The sequence below is a fragment of the Pimephales promelas genome, chromosome 1 (assembly GCF_988280905.1).
Source record: "Pimephales promelas chromosome 1, fPimPro1.hap1.1, whole genome shotgun sequence".
NCBI lineage: Eukaryota > Metazoa > Chordata > Actinopteri > Cypriniformes > Leuciscidae > Pimephales > Pimephales promelas.
Window position 1 is genome coordinate 1691724 of NC_142769.1, and position 24883 is coordinate 1716606.

The window sequence follows — 24883 nt, forward strand, 5'->3', positions numbered from 1 at the left end:
ACCAAAATTGGTAATAAAAACTGTCAAAGTTCGCAATGCATTAATGATTTTCATGATCATGATTTTTTAATTAAATCTATCATCATTATTAAATGCAGTACTAATAATTTATGGTTAAAATAAACCAAAAGCGACACTTTGAAGTTGTTAAGCTTAGTAATTATGAAGTTCTCAGAGGCTTTGAACATGCTGACAGTCCAGCTGTTACTGTTAGCACACTTACTAAATAGTTAAGTTATCCAGTCTGTTCCTCGTGAAACCATGTGACTTGGCTTGAGTGCATCGCAATGCAGTCATAGAACCTGTCATTTCGTGTGTGTGTGTGTGTGTGTGTGTGTGTGTGTGTGTGATTGGTTGTTTGGGAGTCCTTGTGTTGAAGTCTGACCGTGGAGCCTGCGGGCCAGCCTCGGGGTACAGATGACAGGCGCTCCTGTGCCCTGCTGTTATCACACCACTGCCTTTCACTTCAACAACTCTCACCTGAACATCTTTGGTTTATTTGCCTTTTTCCCATCAAGAGATGTAACTATCATGGTTGAGGTTTTGGAATCTTTACACAGATTGTTTAGAAACTGGATTTTGCTTTGATTATGTGAACAATCATTTTGAGACTAAATTCATCCCATACAAATTAAATGAGTAGTTCACTTTTAAAAAACTTTTGCTGATGATTTACTCGCCCCCATGTCATCCACGAAGTCCATGTCTTTCTTTCTTAAGTCGAAAAGAAATTAAGGTTTTTGATGAAAAATTATACGGATTTTCTCCGTATAATGGACTTCAATGGGGTCCAAACGGTTCAAGGTCCAAAAGACAGTTTCAGTACAAACTGCAAACTGTTCAAAGGGCTTTAAACGATTCCAGACCATGAATAAGGGTCTTATTAAGCGAAACGATCGCTCATTTAAAAAATAAATAACAAAGTTTAAGTTTTATACGCTCAAATGCTCGCCTTGCTCCGTTTAAAGCCCTTTGAACAGTTTGCACTGAAACTGTCTTTTGGACCTTGAACCGTTTGGTCCCCATTGAAGTCCATTATATGGAGAAAATTCTGGAATGTTTTCATCAAAAACCTTAATTTCATGGATATCTTGGATGACATGGGGGAGAGTAAATTTTTTTAATTTTTTTTAAAGGTGAACTACTCCTTTAAGTAAATATAAATTATAAATATTAGAGGTGCGTGATTTCAGATTTTTCAGTGAGTTTGACCTGACGATATCGATTTCTTCTAACCAATATTTTTTTTCGATCTTTTCTTTAATAGAACATTTTACATAGAACTTTTTCTAACAGATAATCGCTATAAAATAAAACTATATAAATTACTGCTGGTGTGGGAAATTCACACACATCTAAAGTGCAGCGTTATGGAAGAACCATTTCCTTCTTTTCACATCCAGTATCCAACTAAAAAAATGTGATATATTTATATGAAAACAGGGAGAACAGGTAATGGCAATAAAATTAAATAGAAATAAAAAATATATATCCGTGCAGTATAAAGATATTTCTCAAAACACACACACAGGCCTATTGCAATCACTTGTACATCAATGGCAATTGAATTAGCTGAGTATGAAAAAGTGTTTGCTCCTTAAAAAAAAGCTAACATGCTGATGTGTGTATGGCGCAGTGCTAGTTTGAGCTTGGCGTTTACCTTTAGCCCTGAGCGTTGGCCTTTGCAGATTCAGCTGGGTGTTGATGTCTCAAGTGTCTGATTATTAGATTCGTTTTGCCAAAGGTTTTTTGGTGCCGTCCCTCCACGCCCTACTTTTTCATTGCAGATATTGCAAACTTGATATCTTGACACACGCTGAATATTTTCCAAACAGATATTTTGCGCGATGCTAATCATGCGGTGCCTGAGTGCATTCAACCGCCATGAAATCGGCCTATATCAGACTGACCGCCGATCACATGAAAATAGACCAATTCTTGGTCACCGGTGCATCTCTCATAAACACACAGATTTTGATTCACATTAATGCATCAGCATGCCAGCTAACCAAAGCCATCAGTGGATGTGGACAGCATTCTGGGTTTGAAATATACCGACTTTAATTTGTAGTTTGGTTCAATTTTTAATGTTTTTAAAGATTCAGAAGTGGCCTAAATCTTTTTTTTTTTTTTTTGCTCGCTCAAGATCTGTTTTAACAGCATGAGCGCATGCATATATTGTCCTCATTCACATACTGGTCCAATCTTTTATAATGCAACCTCAGTCTAAACAGCCATATTCACAATTTGACAATTTTACATACCTGTAGTTTTTTGGTCACTTGGTTAATGTGGAAGACGGCAGCGAAGGTAGTCAGAGGAGGAACAGTGAGATAACTCATAAGTATAATGATGACGGCTCTATACGAGAGAAGCTTTGCTCTTTCTGCTTATCCTCGTCTTCGCCTGTGCATGAGCTCACTAGCTTTTCGCAGCACATCGCCTTATACATGAATGCATGAACGCTGACCTCAGTGGCCTCCATATTTACTTCTGAAAGACAGTGCTATATTTTTATTGTTCTTTTGCACATGCGGGTCATTTCAGGACAGTGACTGGTTCATACTTAATCTCAGTCAGAGATGATAAACAGTTAAGCCAAACTGTATAAATCAATAATAAACTGTTAGGGCGGTCTCACGGTTTAAAGACTCAGGACCAGATATGAAGAATGAAGACCAGCAGTCGTGAGGTTCAATCAAATTGATTATTTTTATTTTTTTTACTGATGAATAGTTTGCCGTTTCATCGGTAGAGCCAGGCTTCAAAAGCCAGAGACTAGAGCCCGACCGATAAAGGATTTTGAAGGCCGATACAAATAATTTGGGGTTTTAGAATCCGATATTCCGATATATCGGCCGATATTTTTTATTTTTTTTATTAAATATTGTTGGATTTCACACACGTGTAAAAGAAAAGCTAACTTTTCTGCACAAGATACGTTTGATACTTTTTCTCTGTCTAAATGTTCACTCCTCGCAAGTATAACTTACATTTTACAATGCTAGAGATATGCTAGTTATAAATACAGTAATAATTACTTTATTTAGGCAGAACAAGTTCATTGTGGTTTCCAAGCTCATTAATGTTAACGTTAGCGGTCTTCCACTGATGATAGTGGCGTTAGCTAACTTTGTGGTTAGCTAGTCTATGATGAGCCATAATTTAGCAATAGATGACATCATACTGCAAATTGTAAAACATACATTTTCAATATAACAGGCTAAGGAGAGATGATTGAAGCGTGTTTCGTCCGTTTTTATTTTATTTTTTTAATATTCATTTATCGGCCATTATAACTGCCGATACCGATATTTTGGAAAATGCCTAATATCGGCCGATATATCGGTCTGGCTCTACCAGAGACTACCTTACACAATTTTACACCAGTCCAAGGGCAGGAATGACATCAGTACATACATGTTGGCTACTTGTGTATGATGTATGATACAAAACATACATGTTGGCTACAATAAACAGTCAGAAGTCAGTTTAAAAATGTAAACATCGGAAAAAAAATGAATATGAATGACAAATCAGAATTGACCACCTAAGGTTTGCAGTATGAGCATTGGCATTAGTTCATTAGTGCTCTGTGCATAGGCCATGGTTATTTGTCCTCTTGAATTGTTGCAGTAACACTGTAGCCTGATTTCTGAGAGCCTGAGGTCAGCACACTGAATGAAAGGTTGAAGAAACATGCGGCGTCCCACCCGCCCACGCTCACGTTTCAAGAGTTACTGTGACATGATTTGGCTTGGCAGGGGCTGTGGCACTGCATGGCTGCGCTGGCAAAGCTTGCATTCGTTTTTTCCCACTGTAATGTTATGCTCTTGGGCACAAAAGTGTGTTGCTGGAAAGCATGCAGTGCCCGTCACAAAGTATGTTATGCACGTGATTTCTCAGCTGTGTTGTAATGCATACATGCTTTTATGTGCTGAAAACATTCACTGCTTAGATTTGCTGCAGTTTTTCACCTTCGACAGCATGAATACGTTTTATTCTGATGTAGAAAATCTACAAAATTTAGCTAATTCTAGACCTGTTTCAGTCAAATTCAATCATTGTTGGAGTTGAAGGTTGTTCATTCATGTTCACCCTGTATATCTCTATATAAGCTCTACACTGTAAAAAATGATCGTGATTTTAACAGTAAAAGACTAAAAATGCTACAGTGAAAAACTGTTAATTGGTTAACAGAAAGTTTCCTTACTATATATGGTAAATAACTGTGATGTGTATATAATGGTACATTTAATGTAGTTTTACTGTAAAATACTCTTAAATTTACCATTTTTGGAAGTGAAAAAGAAGTCATTGTATAATTTACAGTGAAAAAATGTAAATTGACTTTCCCACAATTCCCTGCGTGACGCTTCACATTTAATGTATTTTAGCTGTTTATTCATAATTTTCTTCGTTTTTTTCTTATCAGTTATATTCATTAGGGTTTTATGTTACATTTAACGTTGTTAAATTAATTCTTATTTCATTTTTAAAATTTCAACATGTTACCATGATGGTGTTTAATGTTTGTGTGAATGACACTGTGCAGCTTCTATATAGTAGTATGAACTTTCTTGTGGAAGAGCTGATAATGATGAGCTTTGATTGATCATTTGACTCTCATTATTGCTGTGATTGGTGGCTGTCGGTATATTGCAATTGAACAAAACAGATATTAATGCTTCAAAATGTCAGTAAATTAACATTATATCAAATAATGAAATACGGTTTATTGCTGTAAAATTAAATACGGTCAAAGTCTGTAAAACCTAAAATGTTGCTAGGAAACAGGAAAAATCTGGTAACCACAGCTGCCGGAGTTTTCCCGTAAATTTAATGGATTTTTTTTACAGTGTAGATATTAACAAAAAAGAAAGACAGTAGTCAAAATGTATAAATGCATGTATCAAACTAAAATACGGACCAAAAGGGAAAACTGCTCAATCCTCTTTATTACTGACCGTTTAATTTAAAAGCAATGCTTTTTAGCTGAGAAATACTGTGTGCAATACATTATCATTTTAATTGTAAATATTCCTTTTTTTTTCACCCATTTTTAACATTGTAGAATTGAGTAAAAAAAAATGTGAGTGTATAAGAGGCAAACTTAGGAAAAGTAGCCAAGTCTTGCACCGCTCAGATCAGGGGAAGTATTTTTTTTTAAATAAATCAAAACTATTTTGCCCACATTTGTCCAGAATATGGTTTTAGGGTTAATGTAGAACATGACGAAATTTTTGTGAGGAAAATCGCGTCTGAAAAAGCTCCCCACCGTATAACACAGATATCCATCAATTTTGCAGGCTGCTCTCATTGGACGAGAGCTCTCGCACACGCAGCACTCGTCCGAAAGCATCGAGACAGCCATTGTAAACATGCTTACTGTTTGTTGTTTTGGTTTTGCTGCCAGGCATAAGTGATGAAAACCATTCACATTTTGCAAGACGTCTCTAAGGGAAAGTGGTTTGGCTGACCGTAGCTGTGGACTCTGTGCGTTTAGGGTTTTTTTTTCTTCTTCTGGGATGCAGGCCTCCTGATTATTATCTAGTTTTTCCACAACATGGCGGCTGTAGATTCACTGTACGATTAACCTACAACCAAGCATATAAAAATCACAATGTGCACAATGCTTACATAAGACACCACAGGCGTTTGCCTTGAAACTCAGTGGGGAGGAATGTTATTATTCCAACAGTCAGCTCTCGTTTTGTGATGTTTCCTTGATTTATCAACACATCACAACAGCTCTGCATACAAATACACTGAAATATGACAATGTCCCCAATGGGCTTGTCACAATACCTCAGTCATTTCTCATGAAACCATTGAGCGTCGCAATACGAAGGCTTTATTTTGATAACCCAAAACATCAAATTGAGCTGGAAAGATATGAAAACTGAAAGTTGTTGTTGATTTCAAATGTTTTATTGCATACTTTTTATTTAAACCTTGGGTGCAGCAAAGAATAGTACGTTGTTCATGTGATTTCTTCAATAATACCATTTGGAAAACAGTGGCTCTGCCCGTATTTTGAGGATTTGGTGTCAACAATACTGTAGCTTTAGGACTCCGTACGCAAGTAGTCACTTGATGCATTTGAGACAAGTAATACCCGGTGTAATTCACATGTTGTGAATACCAGATGTGAGCAGAAATTAAATCTTTGCAAAAGGTTAAGAATGGTTTTACACACTTTACAGTCAAACCAAAATGATTTAAGACGCTCTTTTTACTAGTGTGTTCATTTATGTGAGTGGAGAGCAAAATAAAGTAAACTGTCTGTGACAATTCATCATACAGTGACTACCAGTGAAATGACACTTTGAGCTGATCATGTTTTGCTGAAGTGTTTTTTTCTTTAATTGCTAATGCGACATTTTTACAACAACTATCTAATTGTGTGCGCTGAAAACAAATTGGGAAAAAAAGCTAGGCAACTTTTCTCACGCAGAAAATGCTACTAAATTTACAATGATTTGCCAAGTAAAACCTAAACACATTATTCAGTAGCTCTAATTAGAAATCTTGAAGTTAAATTTATTTGGAATATGGAATTAAGTAAACTTTACGGAAAATAAGTAATTTTAACTTGGCTAGTAAAAGGTTGATTAATATCGATTTAGTTGATATTTCCTTTGCCTTTGCATTACATTTCACTAAAACAATAATATTGATTTTTATTACTCATTTATAGTATGTGCTTTACTTAGGTCATCTATAATAATTTATAATTACATCATGTGAATGCAAAGACCTCAATACTTGGTAGACAATACACAATGGCGGTAACATTTGATGGTCGTTTTTGTGTTTGAATGTGTCATTTTGAGCAAAAAATGTATTCGAAATGTCACAAAATGATAAGTTACTAATACTGACGACAAAAATCAATGATAAAACAGTGTAAATAACAGCTGGAAACCAGTGAAAAATGAACCTCATTAATTATTCCAGGTCCAGTGCATGATGGGAACCCCAGTATCAGAAAAGTTGAGTAATTTTATTGAGTTGATATTTACACTTTAATTTCTACTCGCTTGAATTAAGTACTGATATGGAATTTACTTAGTTTTTTATTTTTCGTGTAAATTACATTGTTTTTTTTCCAGTAGTATTTACTTCACCAAAAATCACTTTTTACAGTGTAGTTGAATTTAACAGCTGACAGATATGTGTTGCAGAACGATGGACAAAACCAGTCAAATATCAGTTCTTGCATTACTATTTTCTAAACTACAGCGACTAAACTGATAATGTGAGGAATGTTGAAGGTGTCTGAATATATTTTGGTTTGACAGTAAGTCCACACACGTTCATTAGCACTCGGGTCCACCTCCTCCCTGTTCCTCTCTCGCTTCGCGGAGAAACACGTGCCCCTGCTCATGCGTTGCTAGGCAACAAGACGTGTGCATATCGCGCATGTATGCGTGTCAGCTGTGATCTTTTCCCATTTCTCTGGTTGTCTCTGAGGTCGTCGGATCTATTTCTGCATGTGAAACAGAGGAGGGAGGAGTGTAAGCGATGGAGAGAGAGATGTCTCCACTTGGGAGAATAACATGTCCGGAAAGAGGGAGAGTGTTGAGTCAGAGTCTGTGTTTTGGAGAACGTATTACACTTTCACCTCGCTGTCAGGGAATGAGCGAGTGCCGTTTCGTGCAGGAAAGCTTGAGTGGTGATTTGCAAGTCGCATCAGTTGGTGGCCCGCGTTGCATCTACACTGCTCTGCAGTTTCATGTTGAATTCTTAGAAATGCATTTAATGACCAAAATTGGAGCTTTGCGGATTTAGTCCGTTTCCATGAGAGCATCTCCTCGTCCAACACCACTTACTTTTAATAGCAATAAAGTGTTGCTGGTTTGACATCAGAACCCTGGAGACCAATTCCTTCGAGAATGTCTTATTGGGTTGTTTATAATTGGGTTTTTCGATTTATCTGTTCAATATAGCCTGTGGTAAACATAACTTGATTACCGCACACACACAGTTATTTTAAGGGATGCAGAGATTTTGTCCGATAACCAATAATTATTTATATTTGAAAGCCGATAATTGATATATTGGTCTAACTTTTTGTATAATTTTTTTAGAGCCTGATTACAAAAACAAAAGTCTCACTATTTAAAAGCCACGTCCCAAGCACGCAATCATAATGATCTCATTATAACTTTATGTAGCTGCACATGTTGCACTTAACTGGATTTTCCTTTTTCAAAGCGATTCTAACCATATTTCAATATTTCCATTATTTTAATTTTTGAAAATCTACGCAAGTTATTAGATCAGGCAGTGTGAGCGTGTGTCGTCTACAATGTAGAAAAAAACGGCAAAGTATCGTCAAGTTATGTTTGGCTTTATTGTACACATAAATGGGAAAACATAGTGAAACTAAGATCTTAACGACAAACTGTCGAGTTAAACGTTTGAGTTTAACTTTAAGAACTTGAAAAAAATATATCACTACTGTATATAATAATATTTCTAAGGAATATCATACAACCAATACATTTCTTCATCCATGTTTAAAATTTATACAGTTCTGTTGTGCGGCATCTTATTTGTTAAGTAAAAATGTGAAAAGTTTAATTTGTTTACATTTTAAAAAGGTTGATTAAAATGTTAACGTTTATATAAATTTGCATTAAATCATAAAAAACAATCTGCCTAAAATTAAATGGAAACAGAATTTACAGGGAAAATAAAAATGGATTTCATGGGTATTTATGAATATTTAAAGTTTACATTGATTCTCACGGTCTAACAAATATATGGAAAACATTTCCTTCCCATTAATGGTAAGTTGATCGTGATAATATTTTTGGCCATATCACCGAGCCCTACTTTAAATAAGGTAATGTTAATGAGTTAATCAATGCTGAAGTTGCTATTGGTAACAGAAAGCATGGTCAACCTATTCAAAATGCAGTTATGAGGCTTTTTACAGGCGCTGCTTCCTCATTAGCAACTACACATACCACTGCTATTCCTTCACCACTACAGCACTTTGGTCTATTTTCATTTATTTATTTATTTCGTGAAACAGCAGGACAAACGCGTACATACACACAGCCTCCTCACGTCACTGTGGAATAATAAAGGCAAACTGCAGGAAGAAAAGCGTGGCCTGCCGCCTCTCTTCTCCTTGTTTGTCTTCTTTCCTCTCGGCACAAAAGCCTCTAATCAAATGAATTGCTGTGTGGGTCAGGGTCTGCTCCGCCATCCCATCCCACCGTTGCCTGGAAACGGCAGTGGGCCCGGCTGGCCTCAGCGCTGCTTTATTTGCACACCAAACAGGGCTCGGCGTGGCGGCCGCTCTTATATGAAATGTAAATAGGCTGTTACAGTACCAGAGCTCGGAGCGAACGCGCCACGCCTCGGAGATCCGTTCATTAAACTGCTCTCGGCAACACCTGGGAACCATCAAGCCTCCATCATGGCCCTCGTTATACCCCAGCATAGACTGAGAGAAAAAGATCTTCTATCTCCTCCATTGTTGAAAAGTAAAGCCGATTTCAACTCTCGCAGAAACAGTTCACTGCAGAATAACTCATGTCGGCGTGAATTAAAGGAGTAGTTCACTTTTTTTTTTAAAAACTTTTGCTGATATTTTACTCACCCCCATGTCATCCAAGATGTCCTTGTCTTTCTTTCTTCAGTCGAAAAGAAATTAACATTCCAGGATTTTTCTCCATATAATGGACTTCAATGGGAACCAAAAGACAGTTTCAGTGCAAACTGTTCAAAGGGCTTTAAACAGACGAGGAATAAGGGTCTTATCAAGCGAAACGATCGCGCTCTTAAAAAAAAAAAACGTTTGTGACTCTACTGTTTGAACTCGTTCATCAAAATGAACAAATCTTTTCCTGAGTCAACTCGTTCATTGAATGAACCAAATGACGCGAAAAAAGATTTGTTCATTTTGATGAACGCGTTTGAACAGTTTGAACGAGTTGAGTCACGAACGCGCATCACAAAACAGAGCAAGGCGAGCATTTGAGCTTATAAAACTTAAACTTTTTTTATTAAATGCACTTGATAAGACCCTTATTCATTGTCTGGAATCGTTTAAAGTCCTTTGAACAGTTTGCACTGAAACTGTCTTTTGGACCTTGAACCGTTTGGTTCCCATTGAAGTCCATTATATGGAGAAAATCCTGGAATGTTTTCATCAAAAACCTTAATTTCTTTTCGACTGAAGAAAGAAAGACGTGGACATCTTGGATGACATCATGGGGGCGAGTAAATTATCAGCAAAAGTTTTTTTTTCTTAAAGTGAACTACTCCTTTAAATAGTTCTTGATATGTAGAAATTACATTTGAAGCTCCTCCCAAAACCCCCACAAAAAGTCTATCGGTGCCTCAGTGATGATGTCACTCATGACGTCACAGTCCCGAAAACATTTTTGATTGAAAACCTTTCAAAGCTCAAAGCTTATTGCCATTTATTGGACATTCATGATGAAACCTGAAAAGTGACCCACGGTCTAAATAAATGCAGACTCTAGCCTATACACTTTTCCTGTAAGTTCGGCCTAGTAAATGCCCTTATTATCATTAAAATGATTGCTAATAATAGATTATAATGGGATGCATCAAAATGATGGGCAATCCTGATGTCTAATGCGACCTTTACTGTGGATTGTTGTTGTTGTTTGTGAATATTTCTGAGATGAGGACAACCTCGATCAGTTGTGACGCCACTGTAGACACCAGGAAAGCAGTGTGACAGACAGATGCACTATTAAACGCCAGTGCATGTGATGACATCGCCCTACGTTGCCATGGTGCAGAACTGGGGGATTGTGGGCCCTTTTATCTCAGCAGGAGGAACCGTTTCCAAAGCAGCCCATAATACTCATACTGTGCGGCAGCGATTGTGTGAGGAATGAGGAAGAACTGGACTGAGGCAACACGCTGCGATGGCCCCTGTTCGACCGCAGGGGGAGGATCTCCATTGATCGATGCGTGGAGAAATATTAGTCCGAGCCGAGAGACATTTATTCATAGTGTCTCACCAAACATGCTGACAGCTGATAGGTGTTGCCAACAGGAAATGGCTGGAAATGCTGTAATGATTATATGTGCGGACAAAACTATAATGTGGCTTGTGGTCGTGCGATGTTGTTTTTGTTTTTTTGATGGTCAATGCCGATATTTTTAGAGATCAGGGTTGCCGATATAAAGCCTATATATAATTTATATTTATTTTAATTCATACAATCTTTAAAATAAACATTTATATCTTAAAAATAAATTTTATATATATATATATATATATATATATTAATAATACATATTTTTTTAATTTATTTATTAATAAAAATTTCCCGATTTTAAAGACTATATCTATGCATCAGAAATTGGCTTACTAACTTTATAAAATTAAGTTAAGATTATCGTGATATTTACTAGGGATGCACCGATATGAACATTTTGACCGATACCGATAATTCTTTATATTTGAAAGCCAATAACCGATATATCGGCAGATAAATCTAAATACATTTTTAAAAATAATTTTTGAGAGCCTGATTGCAAAAACAAAACTCACAATTTTATAATCTTCTCATTATAATTTCATATAGCCGATATGACAGCACATTTTGCACTTAACTATATTTTCCTTTTTGATTCCAATCATATTTCAAGCAATTAAGATCAATCATATTGAACAGTGCGCAGTGTCAAGTGTTGAAGGAAATAATTCATTATTTATCAGCTTTAATATATCAGCCAAATTTTATTATCGGGCCGATAACGATAACATAAAAATGAACAAATGTCGGCCGATACTGATATGGTGGCCGATATATTGTGCATCACTAATATTTACAATATTCTCTTGTTTAAAAAATAAAATGATCACTGTATTGTCACTAATAATTGGACGCATCGTCCAGCCTGTGAGACAGGAGTCCCGCCTCGACGTGAGAATAGCGATTCGTTTGAACATAATAACATGCGTTGTTGCCTGCTTTGCATATAGTGTTTTCTGGCAGCTCTTGTAGATCTGGTTATTCTACATTTGTGCGAGCATGTCATGCAGTCAACAAATTAACAGCCCTTATGTATGTATCTGCATTATATAGGTATTCATAATGTACATTATATCGTTTCATAAATAATTGTAACCAAAGTTAAAATGCATAATAATATTTGCAGATTCTGAAATTGGTCATTTATCAAGGGTTTTAAATAATGTATTATACTTTCTAAAGGTGTGTTCAATGATTAGTACAATGCAATATAAGGTGCGTTACAAGGCATAATTAATGCATTCAAAATAATAGAGGGTGATCGTTATGGGTTTTTCTCTGGCTGATATGATGCTGATATTTTTTTTCCGGCCGACATCTGTGGTCTATTTTCCTTTTCTTTTTTTAATCTCATAAAATCTAACCAGTAAGAAGTAATACAAAACATTGCTTAAATTAAGCATTTATTGAACAGCACAAGCCTCTCCAATCAGTGCACTTGTATAAATAAAAAAATGTTTTATGTATATGTTAAATATTAAATACACATAACAGGTCATCAAAAATCTATACTGTCAAATAAACTATTAGATGATTGTGTCTGCCTATTAATCGGCTGATTCATTAAAACATGCCAAAAATCGTCCAGATTAATCGGTCAACCTCAAAAAAAACTTTAATAATGCATTGGCTTTAAGGAAAGTGTTACCCAATTATTATTATTTTTATAGTCTTATTTTTCTCTGAAAGGACAGCCATGTTGGTTTGGTTTCCTATCTGAATCTGTGTAGTTTGCACATGTGCTTGTGACGGGCCGGTGGAAGCAGGAGATTAGAGGGAGCTTTGTGTTCCCGGCGGAGCGAGGTAGGACTGCCCCGTCAGCAGGCTCACTGTCTAACCACTGACCCAGGGTCAGCCTCACCAAACCGAGAGGGCCAACATTCCTCCCAGACTAATCCCATGACCCAGAGCCAGCCATCCACTAACAAGCCCCATCTCTCAGCCCATCATCTATAGCTGGAAAAATGCAGCCGGTTGAGCCTGTGATCACTCCAATAAAGACGTGAGTTGTAGTGATATGAAAATGTCGTTTCATATCACATTTCACCTGGTTAGGACATGTCAACTTGTTCTGCTCTATATATAAGGATCTATGAAATCTGTTTTATTGAAATCTGTAATTTTTGTTGGACTGGTTAAATTCTAGTAATCAAAAAGCATGTCTAATAAATTGAAATCATGAAACGTACAATTTAACAACAATCTATCAAAGGTTTAATGAAAACTTGCTATGAAATACTTGTTATTTTTCTCTCAAATTTTGTTTTATTTTTTACCAAATTCTTTTTAAGTTTTCTGGATAGTAATTTAAATGATTTAAGCAATTTAATTCCTAAGAAAAAAAAAAAATTCAAATAAAATGCTGCACAAAAAAATAGTTGTAATAATAATAATAATAATAATAATAATATTTTTTATTAACTTTAGTATTACATTGAGATGTAGCTTAATTCTACTCTACAACAGTAGTACATTTCGGTCATATTTTCCCCAAGTTAAACTGAGCTTTTATTTTGAAGGGTTTTCATGAAGACTAGTTTTTCTCAAATGAAGTAGTAAAAAGCTGATGAAGCGGCTCTGGAGATGAAGTTCATGCATTCATGTCTTCCGATAGGCTGAAAACGCAGAGAGCGTCACGCGTAAATGAAACTGCATCTGCGCCATTCATTCACTCAGAGACAGGTTTCGGGATTAGTCTTTTTGCTCGTAATATTCTCAGACTAGCCTGGATGCTAGCTGAACTTAGCCCCGCCCACAACATTTGAGGATGGAAAGTTCGATCTAGACTCCGTTGTGAAGCATGCCCGAACCAAAGCTGTTCGGACCAATCAAATCGTCAGGGCGGGCTTTATACGATGATGGACAGATGATCAACAATATCGTAATCATCCACGTCACCAAAGAGCTCGTTTACAGTTCGTTTACAACAAAGATGGCCGCAGCTGGAGAACTAAGATGTGTAGATTCAGCATCGCATCTGTTATAGAAGATGTAGACAGCGCATTCATTTTAAAAAAGGAACAGAGAACCGCGATCGGAAAGATGTGTTTGCCGTCCTTCCTGCGGGATTCGGTCGATCCAGTTGTTGCAGAGGCATTTTCTTTCCTGGTTCGGTTGAAACGCCCCATAATTAAGGAATATTTATTAAGTGTACTCACCTGTTTTTTATTCATTTGTTTTCAACCACATAATGTTTATTTTAGGTTTCAGACATTTAAATACACATATGTACTAGCAAAACAATGATTTTGAGTTTGTAAAATACACACAGATGTCTATGGAAGCGGCAATAATAATCCTTTCAATTATAATAAGACGACACGTTTTATTCATATCAGATACACATGACCCTATTCTTCTCCCAGTTCACCAGCCACTTAATATCATGTATTTCGTGAGAAGTGGAGGAATTGACGTTATAAATCCAACAGATCCGATTCTCTGAACTGAAAAAGAAACTAAAATGGCGCCGCCCATTATGCATACAGCTATATAAAGATGTCTAAACAACAAAACCCATCCACTTGCACATATTTGACAATCGGAATATCAGTGTTTCATGATCTAGCTAATACATTTTTGAATATTTTTAATAAAAAAAGGAAAAATGACAAAAAAGCAGATCATCATTTATTCCGCGCTCTGTTCTGGTTGTGCTGTGTCATGTGACAAGCAATGACGCGTCACCATGGAAACATTGAAGTGGCAAGTTCTAAATAACGGTCGCCTTGAAAAACTCACGCTGGGGGGTCAGTTAGAATATTTTAAACTTGCGTGTGAAAGGGTTAATCAAAAATGTTACAATTTACGTGAAATTCCGGGTTCTACTGAAAATTCCGTTTTTATATTCCGAGTGGATTCCGCGATTTGTGTTTTTCGCATCTCGGACACCATAGTTTTGAAAATAGAGTTCCGCTCTGGTGCAAGTTCTTGAACAATCAGCCAGGATTCAGACGAATGTGAGACCGCTGCAGGGAACGTGTCAAAACCTTGTGTGTGTTTGTGCAGAAGGAACCGGATGCAGGGAGAAGTCAGTATTAGGCCTCGTGTCGTCTGCTCCAGCTACAGTAGAGTACAGTGCTAAAAGTAGACCTCATATGTGATGAATTACAGCTGGCTGCAGGCAACAACACACAAAAAAACCCGGTTTGTCTGACACAAGCACCCACACTGATGGCAGATGCGCAGCAGCTTTTGATTGGGCTGGAAAGCAGAGGAAATGAGCCGTGTTTCTGGAATGGATGTTATTGTGTTTCTTCTCTGGGTGCAGAACACACACACACACACACACACACACACGTTCACAAGCAGGGTGCACAAAAACACGCATTCCTTAAGCAGACGCGTTATACTTCATGCACATTCATGTACGGACTGTTTTTGAAGATTTCCTTCAGTCTCGCAGCTGAGCTAACATATAAAAGTAGTTGAATGGCCTGTGGTGGTTTTGATCATTGTTTGGCCATGTTTTGTGCATCAACCTCGTACAAACACCACATTTGTTTATCCCCATTAGAGCCTTTGAGGTGTGGGAGACAACAGAAGAGCAGTATTGTGTGCTACTTTAGCTGGAGATATAAATAGCTGTCTTTGAATGTGGTGAGTGCCACACAAAACTAAAGCATGCATTATGGAAGGAGAGTTATAGTGTACAACTGCCCTCTTGATTCAGCATGCACAAATATTAATTGATCCAAGCATCATTACACTGACCCGTGCAAACAAAACTCAAAATGCCCGTCTCGAAAAGAAAAAAAGAAAATCGATGTGAATCATTATATTGGACCCGTGTATTGGTCTTAAAGGGCCAGCAGCGTAACATACCCTCAGCTGTGTGCGTCACCAATGGTGATGGTGAAAAACTGACGCAACGATTAATCGCATCCAAAATTAAAGTTTGTGTTTACGTAATATATTTGTGTTGTGTATAATTATTTTTATATATATATACACTCACATGCATGTATATATTTAAGAAATATTTGCATGTATATTCTTTATATATATTTATACAAAATTAATATTATGTATTTGATATTAAGAACACATTTTTCTTAAATATATACACAAAATAATTATACACATTACACACATATATTATTATGTAAACAAACTTTTATTTTGGATGCGATTAATCGCGATTAATCGTTGCCCAACCCCAACTTGTACCTTTTAAAAAAGATAAACTGTATTCATTAATTTTTATTATATTTCATTTAGATACCTAGAATGTTATTTCACCTTTGATTATTACATTTCTGCACGATTACAGTTAGATTTTCCTGAAAACTTAAAATAATGCTTATTTCAATTCAATTAATGCAGATCCACTCAACAAAATCACCCCAATTATTCTAGAATGATTAATTCTATTCAGCTATTTTATTTATTTATTTTTATTTATTTATTTGGATCCCCATTAGCTTCCACAATGTGGTTGCAAGTCTTCCTGGGACCCATAAAAGTACTGAAACTTATGTACAATTAAAATACACAAATATAACATTCATATAAACATTACCACATATACACACACATACAGCATTTGATAATATCAGCACCTATAAACAGTCTCAAATTAACTGATGTAATACTATTAATTGTAATCTGTTTTAGAGTCTTCTTAAAATTATATGATATATGCCTTGTTTTTAAATCCAATTTATTCCAAGCAGATGATTATTACGTTAGAGCTATTCAACTCATCTGGTGAAATTGTTTTTATAACAAAATATCACAATGCACTTTTTTTCCCCAACATTGTGCAACCCTAATACACATGTTGGTTAAATTCCTCTAGATCTCTGTTCAGGGTGATTAAGTCACTTGTCATGTGCACTTTCACAACTTTTGATTGCATGCATTTCACGTGACGTTGCTCGCAAATTGAATGCGTGTTATAAAGACTGTTGGTTTCCAAAGTGAAATGCCACATGCTTGATTCAGAATTGCAACAGGGCATCTTCGATCTACAGCCGTGTGCCGTGGGAACGTTCAGTATTATAATTGTTTCCAAATGAGTAGAAAAAGATGACTGTGCTGCCTTATAGACATTAAACCAATGCATTTGTTCAAAATACCATATTTTCAAAGCCTTGATGCAAAAACTTCATTGTATGGATATCGGTTGTCTGTGCACTATTTGCAATGCCGTTACGAATTGATTTTTCCCTTGTAATCTCTTGCAGCAGCCGTCTCCTCCCTGCAGCACTAATGAATTGCAGTGCACTTGCGCTTTAGTGTTTTATATCTTTATCTCACCGGTTTGCCGGTAGCTCTGATCTGTGTGTACGTGACTGTGTCCAGTTTGCGGTTTTGTTTATAAGCTTCTGAATCACCGTGCTTGATTTTTGGACTGTAGAAATGTCCTGAATTATATTGGTATTTTTTTTAAGGTTTTGCTTAAATTTGCGAACGTATGGAAATACAGTCAAAATCTTGGCTGGTGTTTGTGTAATGGTTTTCCTGCTTCACTGGATCAAATGCATTCTGGGGAACGATCCAGATTCTGAATTTAAAACGTATATTGAATGTGTCATTTAAAAAAAAAGCTACTACAGATTGCAGATCAGTGTTATTAGATCCTCACAATGGAAGACAAATGATGCAATTTGTTGGCAGTAGGGCTGTCAAATAGTCAAGTATACAACATTTTGATTGGTAGTAAGGCTAATTGCGATGGTGACTGATTTTATATAAATTGCAATGCGTTCATGTCAGTTACAAAAAGTAATTTGTCATGAAAATGTGGGATTAAGCTTTAATATTTCTTTCAAAATGTTCTTTCGAGCACAGAGAGAAAGAGAGAATGTTACTTTACTGAAAAAAGTAGCAATATTTATACCTGTAATGTACATTTTTCTATTGATAAGACGTTCTGTTTGAACCCCTCGGTCTCTTTCACGTCTTTGAGTTTCTGTGTGTGATTAACAATAGTTATTATAATGTGCCCCACATTCAAAATATGGGAGATCTCCTCTGTCATTAGGATTTATATATGGCACAGATGTTTATTATACAAATGAGAAGTTAGAATGAAATGCAACCCAATGCCCATCATGATGGCAATCTGAAGTGTGATTTTATAATACACTTTCTAACGACTGTTGAGTTTTTACTATTGTTTACGTAGAACATTAACAGATGTAAAACGGTTCTCGTGGTCATGAAATCTGGACCCTAAATGCTATTTTTTTTCGGAGATCTGTTGCATTCAATTGTAAGCAACAAAATAGTAAAAAAAACATTGTGTGTCGAGTTAAAGGTGCATTGTGTGATTTTTAGCGGCATCCAGTGGTGATGTTGCGAATTGCAACCGGTGGCCGACAGGAAGTGATGTCGTCGCCTGAGACAGCAGAGTAGCCAGTTAAACAAGCATAAATTAAGAAATGTTTACTTTATTATTCAGTAAAATTTTATGTTATTGCAAATATTATTGTCAGTGTTTTTAGCAGCTTCTTCACATAGTGACGAAACGCGTTTGTCCGTTCAGGGCCACCGTAGAAACATGTTAATGTGTGTGTGTAGAGAGAAATGCCTCATTCTCGGCTAATAAAAACATAACGCTTCATTAAGTAAGGTCTTTATATATGATATTGCATTTCTGTCTACAGATCCTCCTGAATATTACTCAATGCACTAACGCGTCCTTCTCTTCTCTCGCTCTCACAGACGGTCGATGACGATGCGATGGAAGCGTGAATGAGGTTTGGCGTGGCAATAGCTGAACGATGCCCAAGGGTGGGGGTGCTAAAACCCCCCAGCTGGAGGACTTCCCACTCAACACCGACATGGTGGAAAAGCAGGGTGGGAAGAAGGTGAGGAAAATTGCTTTTATATCCACACACACACACACACACACACGTCTGGTTTGCTATCATTGTGGGGACTCTCCAGAGGCATAATGGTTTTTATACTGTACAGACTGTATATTCTGTCGCCTTACACTAACCCGACCCCTAAACCTACCCATCACACAAACCTTTCTCCATTTTTAAATTTTTTTTAAAAACTCATTCTGTATGATTTATAAGCGTGTTTTACCCCTCAGTGACATGAGTACCCATGAGTCTGTGTGCATTCAGGTTTAAGCCCCCACCAAGATAGAAAAACATGAACACACACACACACACAGTCTGCCGGTATAACCTCATGTAACCTTTCTAAGCTGTTAAGTAGCAACCCAATGAATAAGGTTTATCCTAAGTCATGTCGTAAGAGCAAAGTAGGGGTGTGCGATATTGGCAAAAAATTACATCTTGATATTTTCTGGGATTTTGCGATGATGCGATTTTTGTTTGAGACTCGGACTCGAGTCGCACTTGAGTTCAGACTTGTCAACAGCCTGTTTTCATGCAATTATTGCTTTTTAAATCTACATTTATTTTAATTTATTTCTATTTTCTTTTATTGGCGCATACGTTGGAGAATCGTATGATAAGCTGTGCATGAGCTGTCCATACTGTGCATGAGACGGAGCGTATTTAGGCCACACCCACAGCGAGGGGAAACAAATCCAACCGTCTCCATTGACTTTGCGTCTGTAGATTTCTCATAAATTCAACAAAAGTTGGCATTGTAAATCATCCCGCTGCTCCGCGATCTGCACCGTCATTAGGGTTGGGTATCGAGAATCGAGTGTCAATTGGAACCGGGACTAACTTTTAATCTTTCCCGGAATCGTTCAAAAGTTACAATTTCGATTCCTAGTTTCAATATTCACAGTCCGCCGACCGGAAGAAGAAACCGCTGAACAACACCAACGAAGAAGCGTTGGCATAACCGCGCGAGTCGAACATGAGTAGCTTACGTCGGCGGTCCAAAGTGTGGCTTCACTTTTCTAAAAATAACGAAATCTCGGCAAAATTTGTGACAGAAGGAGTATTTCCTTCAGAAAGGAGTATTTCCTTCAGAAAGACCGTTGGTTAGCAAGGTTAGCTAAACTTTTTTGACCCTGCCTCTTAAAAGAATCGGAATCGAGAATCTTTAGGAACCGGAATCGAAACAAGGAATCGGAATCAGAATCGTTCAAATTCAAACGATACCCAACCCTAACCGTCATCACAGACACCGTTAGAAAGCTCTCTCTCTCTCCTGTACAATGTTGTCCGATCCAAATATGGTCATTTCCTTTTAATCCGCAACCAATCACGAAAGTAAAAGGGGGGATTTAAATTTATTTTGTAGGTTTATTGTACGACACGTGCTTTTTACTCTTTGTTTTTATAAATTCTGACATCATTTGTGTAAATCATGCCAACAGCTATACTATATAACACACCACCTTTTACCTTCACAAACTGTGAGAATATGACAATCCTTAGTTAAGAGGTTTATCCTTCTTGAGGTTGTTCAACATGGAGATTAATGAGATTCATTGGCGTCCGTCCCAGGATTCATTAATGCAGACAAAACACAAAGACCAACATGACAACAGCACTCAGTATACAAAAAAAAAAGGAATTAAGTGTGTTCGAAGGCTGTATTCGTCTGCATTTTGAAGGAAATTCAGTGTGGCATTGTATAAAAACAATAGAGGCGCTTTTCCTTTTCACGAGTGTTTTTGAGTCCGGGGGTCAGTGTTGTGGTGCAAGACGAGCCAGAGTTGGTGAAGAGTTTAAGGCCCAGATGGTGTGTGTGTGTGTGTGTACATCCTTCTGTGTAGTATTGCATCAGACACTGTGAAGGGGAAGGGAGGGAGTGTGTGAGCGAGGGCGAGTGAAAGCATTGCTAGGAAACAGTCAGTAAACAGGCCTGCGCACACAGATGGTTTTAGAGAAAAGCACTGAAACTGTGTCTTTGCTTGATTTAGCTTTAGTTTCTCTACGTGCTGCGAGAGGCTCGGCTCGCATCTTTCTCTGGCTCTCTGTGAGAGTGACGGGTGTGTGTGTGTGATTTTATAATGACACTAGTATTACACTGATTTATGAGGACATTTCCTTGTATTTAAAATAGCTTTCAAAACATACTAAACAGTGTTTTAGTGAAAATGTAAAGTTTTCTGTGATGTGTAGAGTGTGTGAGAGTGATTGTTTAGGGGTTGTGTGTGTGTGTGTGCGTGATGGGTAGGTTTAGGGGTCGTTTGTGTGTATATCTGTGTGATTGGTAGGTTTAGGGGTCAGGTTAGTGTGTGTGTGTGTGTGATGGGTACATTTAGGGGTTGTGTGTGTGTGATGGTTAGGTTTAGGGGTCGGGTTAGTGTGTGTGTGTGTGTGCGTGCGTGTGTGTGTTAGGGGTTGAACGACTTCAGATTTTTTGAAGTCGACTGTTATGACATTAAAGTCAAATCGACGTCGATTAGTCGCTGACGTCATTCATAAAAACACAAGAGATGTGACAGATTTGCAACATGCCACAATTTGCAATCAATTAACAGAAAATTATACAGACGCTGACAGCTCGTAATGGGGCCGTTCACACCTGGACACTTCATGCTTTTTTACTAGGGGTGTAACGGTACATGTATTCTAGGGCTGGGTATTGTTAGGTATTTCACAATTCGATTCGATTTCAATTCTTGAGGCTTCTATTCGATTCGATTTCGATTCAATTCAATATTGACTTATTAGCTTCGATATCGATTCAATAATAAGTAAATACACAAGTAATTAAGTGCCTGAGTATATTTTTAAGTAAGGTGCGCAGTTTTACCAATGTTAAAGAACAAATTGACCCCAGCATGTTTGTTTCCAGTCATGGTTTATTCAGCAGAATACAAATTTACAATATTGTATGTGTTGAATTCAAACACAACTGTGACGAGCACTGTACAGTGCTTTAATAACACCTCTAAAGTGCAAGTAACTAAGTAGTAGAAAGTATATTTCTTTCTTCCTATACATTCAAGTTATAAAAGAAATGTAAACAGAAGCACAAAATGTGCATACTCAAAAAAGTGCAATATTATATTATAATTTTGTAAACAATAACACTTAATAGCTGATCACACAGGCCAATTCTAAGGGGGAAAAAATACTAACCTTTTTCCCTCTCAGAAGTTTATATCTCATAGACTTTATATCATGCATTTCTGACTTTATATCACGCAATTCTGACTTTATATCATGCATTTCTGACTTTATATCATGCATTTCTGACTTTATATCATGCATTTCTGACTTTATATCACGCAATTCTGACTTTATATCATGCATTTCTGACTTTATATCATGCATTTCTGACTTTATATCACGCAATTCTGACTTTATCATGCATTTCTGACTTTATATCATGCATTTCTGACTTTATATCACGCAATTCTGACTTTATATCATGCATTTCTGACTTTATATCACGCAATTCTGACTTTATATCATGCATTTCTGACTTTATATCATGCATTTCTGACTTTATATCACGCAATTCTGACTTTATATCACACATTTCTAACTTTATATCATGCAATTCTGACTTTATAACACCCAATTGCGACTTTATATCACGCAATTGTGACTTTATATCTCGCATTTCTGACTTTATAACACCCAATTGCGACTTTATATCACGCAATTGTGACTATATCTCGCAATTCTGACTTTATATCTTGCAATTCTGAGAAATAAAGTCAGAATTGCGAGAGGTAAACTCCCAATTGTGAGAAAAAAAAAGTCAGAATTGTGAGATAAAAAGTCGCAATTACCTTTTTTATTTTCCATTCTGTGGCGGAAACAAGCTTCCATAGTTCCCGGCTTACAGTGGAATCCAAAATGAGCCCAAACGTCGGCTTTTAATGTTGGCGGTGCAGGCTTGAATCAGGCTTGAACGGAGTGCAGCTGCTCTCCGTCATCGCGCTGTTTTGCTAAGGGCTAAAGCGCGACTTGTACAACGCTGAACGCTCTCACTAGAGTGTAGCCCACAGCGCCGCCACTGGCCTGGATGGCTGAATCGATTCATAGGATTTGATGAATCGATATTGAATTGAGAAGCAAAAAATTGCAATGCATTGATGAATCGATATTTTTACCCAGCCCTAATGTATTCGTATTGAACCGTTTCGGTTCAAGGCTTCCGGTTCGGTACGCATACAAACCGAACGATTGCTTGGACCATTTTTCCTGCCGGCAAAATTCGTGCTGACGCGGCCAACACAACGTTGCGCAAAATCAAATGGCAAATGTAATGAAAGCAGAACAAAACTGCGCTACTCGTTATGTGCTTCATCATGGATCGTTTATCAGTTCGGACCAGCAACATCTGTGCAGCGCGAGCCGATCTCGATTAAGCAACACTGTTACTACACCGCGCTAAGAGATCCGGTAAAGAAAACATTTGAATTCGCCACTGAGGTAATAACATCGCTGCGAGATCTAGTGAGATGCATTCACATTTCTCCGTTATTAACCGTAGATCTCTATTAGATCAAACAGCGCTGTCATGGAAACCAGGAGAAACATTGTGCCGTGAATGAACTAGTACTTTACGTCCACAGACCAGCAACATTCACCATGGATTTAATATAGTAACACTAACTGGAACCAGTTTGGCTGGAATGGTGAAATGCTTTCAAGTACTTCACACATCTTTTTCCAGCACTTCAAAATTCAAATATTATATAAATAAACATATATTTAAATGTTATTTTTAATGTGATGACCAAAACATTATTTGTTCATCCTTCAAAGATGACCTCCATTTATAAACCTGAAAGTTTCAAGATCGAGGAAAACTCACATTTATTTAAAAATATTTTTTCTTTAAACAAATAGGACATTTCTCTGGCATTTCTTTCTTTTTGCTGTATCGAAAACGTACCGAACCGTGACTTTAAAACCGAGGTACGTACCGAACCGTGATTTTTGTGTACCGTTACACCCCTGATCGATTTATCAAAACGAGTCCATTTACACCTGCTCACATAAATATGTTTTCGCATCCGATCTTCAAACAACGCGCTATATGCAGATTTAACGGAGTTCACGTCACCGAAAGCAACAGTAATGAGCTGCATTTTATTGATCAGCTAATTTCACAATCAAAGACCGCAATACTTTTAACGAAGATGATTGTGTGTTAAGCGTCTGTGACGTACTTTCACTTTGATTTACGATAGTTTGCACGTTGGCTTTATGAATAGATGCTCAGCTGCGGTGTGTGTTATAGCTTCGTCATATAATGAATATAATAGCACAGGCTGCTCTCACACGTTTTATTTCAGCATTTTTGGGAGAAGTCCAATTTACATATGCGGTTTCAACAACCAGATGCCTTTACACGAGTCCAGTTTCGTCTGTAAAGCGGCCCAGACCTCCTCATGAAGTGGTTTGAGCGATCGGATTTAAATGCGTTTCGAAGGGCGTTTAGCTTTTACACGTGGTCTTTTCACAATCGGATAGCAATCAGATCACAGAAACACGTGCAGTGGCCAGATGTAACGTTAGCTAAACAGCCCGCTGTTTACATCATCATTTAGGATGAAAAGAAAAAAAAAGCTTTAAATTTAAATCTGCACGTTAGTATGGATCTAAGTAATACAAAATAATATTCCAATTGATTGCAGGTGAATTAGAGATGCATTAATATGTTTAAATAAATATATGAAAAAATAGGCTAATGTTTGAATGATTTTAAAAGAGACTGCTCTCATTTCCCGCGTGCGTCATGCTTTTACTTTCGTTTTCAACAATATAGTGGTGCTATACGTTAGTAAAGTTTTCCCATATGCTTTATGTACCAATGCTGTTTTCTTGCTGCAATGACCCTCTGGGCTCTTCATCTGTTGTCGTCTGCAACGCGGCCATAGACTATCAAAATTAGCGCAATCATATAGTGTCACATGATCAACGCGACTAGTTGACGTCAAACTTAAAGCGTCACGGCATTGCATTAAGGTCGACTAGTCGGTTCAA

General features: G+C 37.2%; 1 protein-coding gene across 1 annotated transcript in view; it reads left to right on the plus strand.

The window, feature by feature from the left end:
* The window catches only part of ankrd11 (ankyrin repeat domain 11), a 161355-nt gene that overhangs the window by 101981 nt on the left and 34491 nt on the right, over positions 1-24883 (plus strand). The window contains exon 3 of the mRNA XM_039690801.2: positions 18711-18856. Coding sequence (XP_039546735.2) covers positions 18770-18856 — 87 coding nt within the window. The 5' untranslated portion in view covers positions 18711-18769. The remainder of the gene's footprint in view (positions 1-18710; positions 18857-24883) is intronic.